This window comes from Egretta garzetta, unplaced genomic scaffold (assembly GCF_000687185.1).
Source record: "Egretta garzetta isolate BGI_Z169 unplaced genomic scaffold, ASM68718v1 scaffold85, whole genome shotgun sequence".
Taxonomy (NCBI): domain Eukaryota; kingdom Metazoa; phylum Chordata; class Aves; order Pelecaniformes; family Ardeidae; genus Egretta; species Egretta garzetta.
In genome coordinates this window covers 4,218,456-4,222,664 of record NW_009259718.1, presented here as the reverse complement: position 1 = coordinate 4,222,664, position 4,209 = coordinate 4,218,456, and the positions used below count along the sequence as shown (strand labels likewise).

Here is a 4,209-nt window from a genome sequence, read left to right as displayed (position 1 = left end):
CCGCCGATCCCCGGTGGGGCGGGCGGTGGAGGCCTCTTCTTCCTGTTGTCAGGCGGCGGCTGCCCGCGGAGACGGTCGTCTTCTAGATCAGAAAGTTGGGAGGGGTGAGGGTGGCTCTTGCCGCTGAGTTTGGCTTTGGTCTCCCCTCCCCTGCCCTGCCAGGATGCTGGTTGCGTGCGGCATGCTGCGGTGTCACCAGGAAGCGCTAAAGAAGAACCGGGTGATGCTGGCGAAACAGCTGGTTTTAAACGAGTTGATGGAGCATATGATAGAGAAGGACATCATCACCACGGAGATGGTGGAAATGATACAGGTATGCAGAGTATACTCGACTGCACCATGAGCTTTATTTCTAGTTAGGCCTGGTGTTGCTCTTGGTGGCAGCACAGTAACACTCATCTGTGTGTTACCTGTGTATTTTAACATGATTACATTTGGAGAACATGTAAAGCAGTGTGGGGTTTGCTTGCAACATGTAGGAGAGCTGTAAGCTGCTTTTGGCAATGCAGATGTTGTCTGAGATTTACTAAATTGTTGGCTTGCGTGCTGATATGGTTGCTGCTGGCTGCACTTTGTGAGTCAGGTGGTATCTTCTAGTTCTTTGTTGTCATTTGTGCTTCTGTCTTTTTTTTTCCTTCCCATTTGTAAAAGTGGGAATAATACCTATTTCCAAAAGACCACTGTAAAAGTAAGTGAGTATATTGCAAACCAGCTTGTTGTGGCACTTGTGCACCTTTCACTTGAAGAATTTGTATTTCATGTGTGTTTTTGTAGATTGCATGAAGAACCTTATGTGATTTACGACTCACTCTCAGATGACAGATGCTGTCTGTGACCTTTTGTTGCTTGTCCTAAGCAGTGGGTACTATTAAGAGAAGTAATTGGAAATAGCTAGGGGTTGCTCCCAGAGGTATGGTAATGCACTGAAGACTGCAGGATGGAGATACAGATCTTCAAAGAGAAAGCAAGCTGGAAGTGAAATGACTGAAAATGCATGTTAAGTGCATCTCAAGGCTCAAGTAAGCAATTGAGGGACTTCTTAGTCCCTTAGTAAGGTTGATGGTTCTGTCATAAGAACAGATGCTGAAAAAGTAGAATTAAGAGCTATTTGCTGGGCACAAGTGCATGAGTTATAAACCTGAGACTGATGAGGTTTTTGAAAGCAATGAGAAAATAACTTCCTGATTAATTTTGACTGTGTGTCAAAGATAATATGAAATTCCTCATGTGCTGAGTTGTGGGAGATGCAGGCAGTCTCACCTGAAATAGCTCCAATCACTAGTGAAAGAGGACAAAGATACAGGTGTCGTACCTGCTACTGCATGCACTATCTCCTGTTTAATTTGTTCAAAGGCTTGTCGTTGCTCAGGGCCCCATTTGAAATCATTCTTCTTCCGGGTCACTTGGTAGAGAGGGCTTACAATATGTCTGTAATTTGGAATATGCATCCTCCAAAAACCCACAACGCCCAAGAAGGTTTGTGTTTCCTTTTTGCTAGTTGGCGGAGACATAGCTGTTATTTTATTGATCACATCCATTGGAATCTGACGTTGTCCATCTTGCCATTTGATTCCTAACAATTAGATCTCCCATGCAGGTCCTTTGACTTTACTTTGGTTTATGGCAAAACCGGCCTTCAGAAGGATTTGGACTATTTTCTTCCCTTTCTCAAAAACTTCTTCTGCTGTATTGCCCCACACAATGTTGTCATCAATATATTGCAGATGTTCTGGAGCTTCACCCTGTTCCAGTGCTGTCTGGATCAGTCCATGGCAAATGGTGGGGCTGTGTTTCCACCCCTGGGGCAGTCGATTCCAAGTATATTGGATGCCCCTCCAAGTGAAAGCAAACTGTGGCCTGCACTCTGCTGCCAAAGGGATTGAAAAGAAAGCATTAGCGATATCAATTGTGGCATACCATTTGGCTGCCTTTGACTCCAGTTCGTATTGAAGTTCTAGCATGTCTGGCACGACAGCTCACACTGTTTCACATTAGCCCCTTCTGGAGCAAACTGGCTATGTGCTAACTGTGCAGGTACATCACGCTTAATACTGGAGTTCCCTAAGACTCTCATGAATCATAAGAGACATAATTATTTCAACTTTTTTGAAGTAACGTGTAGATCTATTGCAGGTTACAAGCAGAGAGATTAGTATTCCATGTGATATAGCATATGGGTGCTTGAGAATGCATTCTTTTGAGTAGGTGTTTGTGTCCTGGTTTAAGCTCGGATAGAGTTAATTTTCTTCATGGAAGCTAGCATAGTGCTGTGTTTTGGATTTAGTACCAGAAGAATGTTGATAACACACTGATGTTTTCAGTTGTTGCCAAGTAGTGCTCAGACTACTCAAGGACTTTTTGAGCTTCTGCTCAGCCAGGTACATAACAAGCTGGGAGTACAGCACAGCTAGCACAGCTAACCCAAACTGACCAAAGAGCTATTCCATACCATATAACGTCATGCTCGGGGCAGGGGTTAGTCAGTCGGTCGGTTGCAGGCAGAGTGATCGCTGCTCGGGGACTGATCGCGGCTCAGGGAGTGATCGCAGCTTGGGACGGGCTGGGCATCGGTCGGCAGGTGGTGAGGAATTGCATTGTGCGTCATTCGTTTTGTATATTCTGTATATTCTGTTATCATTCTCATTATTACTATTATTATTATTTTCTCTTATTAAACTGTCTTTATCTCAGCCCTCGGATCTAACCTTTTTTCTCCTTCCCTAGTTCTCTCCCCCTGAGGGAGGGGGGAGTGAGCGAGCGGCTGCGTGGTGCTGAGTTGCCAGCCAGGTTGAACCATGACAGTTTGACACAGTAGGGAAGAGAAACTAACATCAGTGTACCTTATCCACACTGTCTTTTGGGAGTAGGATCTGAAATGAACAGCCTCCCAAGACAGTGGGGAGAAGGCTACTCCTGTTTGGTAGAGGGACAGAAATTAGCCACAGTGAAAAGCAGATGGAGGATGAAAGGTCATAGCAGAAATAAAAATTCAATGTGAGTTTCTAATATGGTGCTGTGAGAAAATCATGCTAATGTTGTTGCGAGGTAATAATGGTGTGTGGTTTGTGTGTATGAGTCAGAAGTTCCTTCATCACAATCAGAATTAAGATCAGCCCTTCTATTGTGTCTGAAAAAACTACGATCTACCCAGTCTCTGGAAATTGGAGCAACAAGTTTCTTGGAAGAGCCCCCTTTTGTGTTTGTTTTTCTTTGCAACTCGCATACTCGTGACTCTAGGGCCAAGGTAGGTTTTCCATCCCATTTCCTCATGTCCTCTCCATGGTCACGCAGGCGAAACCATAGGGTGCCCTGTGCTGTGTACCCTTGATATCCTCTCTCTTGAGCAGAGGGACACTTAACTCCTAGTGGCTGAGATACTTGTCTGTACAGGTGGGAAGTGAGATATATCCTCGTGGAATTGTTCAAACTTCCGGGACAATTTCTCCACAGCTGAAACAAAGGAGGAAGAGATACTTCTTCATATTCTTGGAGCTGGCTAGCTGCTTCATCCACTGTTGGTCCCTCTCCATCTTTCCAGTTCAGCATTGCCTATGTGTTGGCATATGATGTTGGTGTGCTCCGTAACAATTTCTGCCACATGGATCGTGTGCACCGGACATTATCTGGATCTTTGGGCAACTGGTCATTGTCCAGGTCACTATAAATCACCTCCAGGATAGCTAATTCCCTGAGGTACTGGATGCCTTTCTCCACAGTGGTCCATTTGCCTAGGCGATATATGACATCTTCCTTGAAGGGATATCTTTCCTTCATGGCTGACAGTAGTCGTCTCCAGAGGCTGAAGACTTGTGCCCCTTTTCCAATCACTTTGTCAATGGAATGTCCCTGGAAAGGAATCCTAGTTGCTTGGCTTCCTTACCCTCGAGTTCCAGGCTGTTGGCCCCATTATCCCAGCATCGGAGTAGCCAGGTGACAATGTGCTCACCGGGACAACGGCTGAAATATTTTTGCATATCTCGCAGCTCACTCAAGGATAGGGATCGGGTGGTTTCTGTCTTGTTTATGAGCTCTTCCTCCTCCTCTTGTGATGGCCCTGCTTTTTCATCTTCCCTTTCTAAACAAATTGACTTTCGTTTCCAAGATTTCTTCTTTTGTATAGGGGTGACTGATACTGGCACGGGTTGGTTCCCTTGTTCAGCTGCAGTGCCTGTGGCCTGGGTCGGAGTAGCTGCAGTGCATATCACTGGG

At 45.4% G+C, this 4,209-nt stretch overlaps 1 protein-coding gene across 3 annotated transcripts in view; it reads left to right on the top strand.

The window, feature by feature from the left end:
* The first annotated feature begins 7 nt into the window (after positions 1 to 7).
* Positions 8 to 4,209, top strand: part of CASP2 (caspase 2) — a 23,768-nt gene continuing 19,566 nt past the window's right edge. For all 3 annotated transcript variants that reach the window (XM_035894550.1, XM_009639140.2, XM_035894551.1), the window contains exon 1: positions 8 to 313. In XM_035894550.1, coding sequence (XP_035750443.1) covers positions 164 to 313 — 150 coding nt within the window. In that variant the 5' untranslated portion in view covers positions 8 to 163. The remainder of the gene's footprint in view (positions 314 to 4,209) is intronic.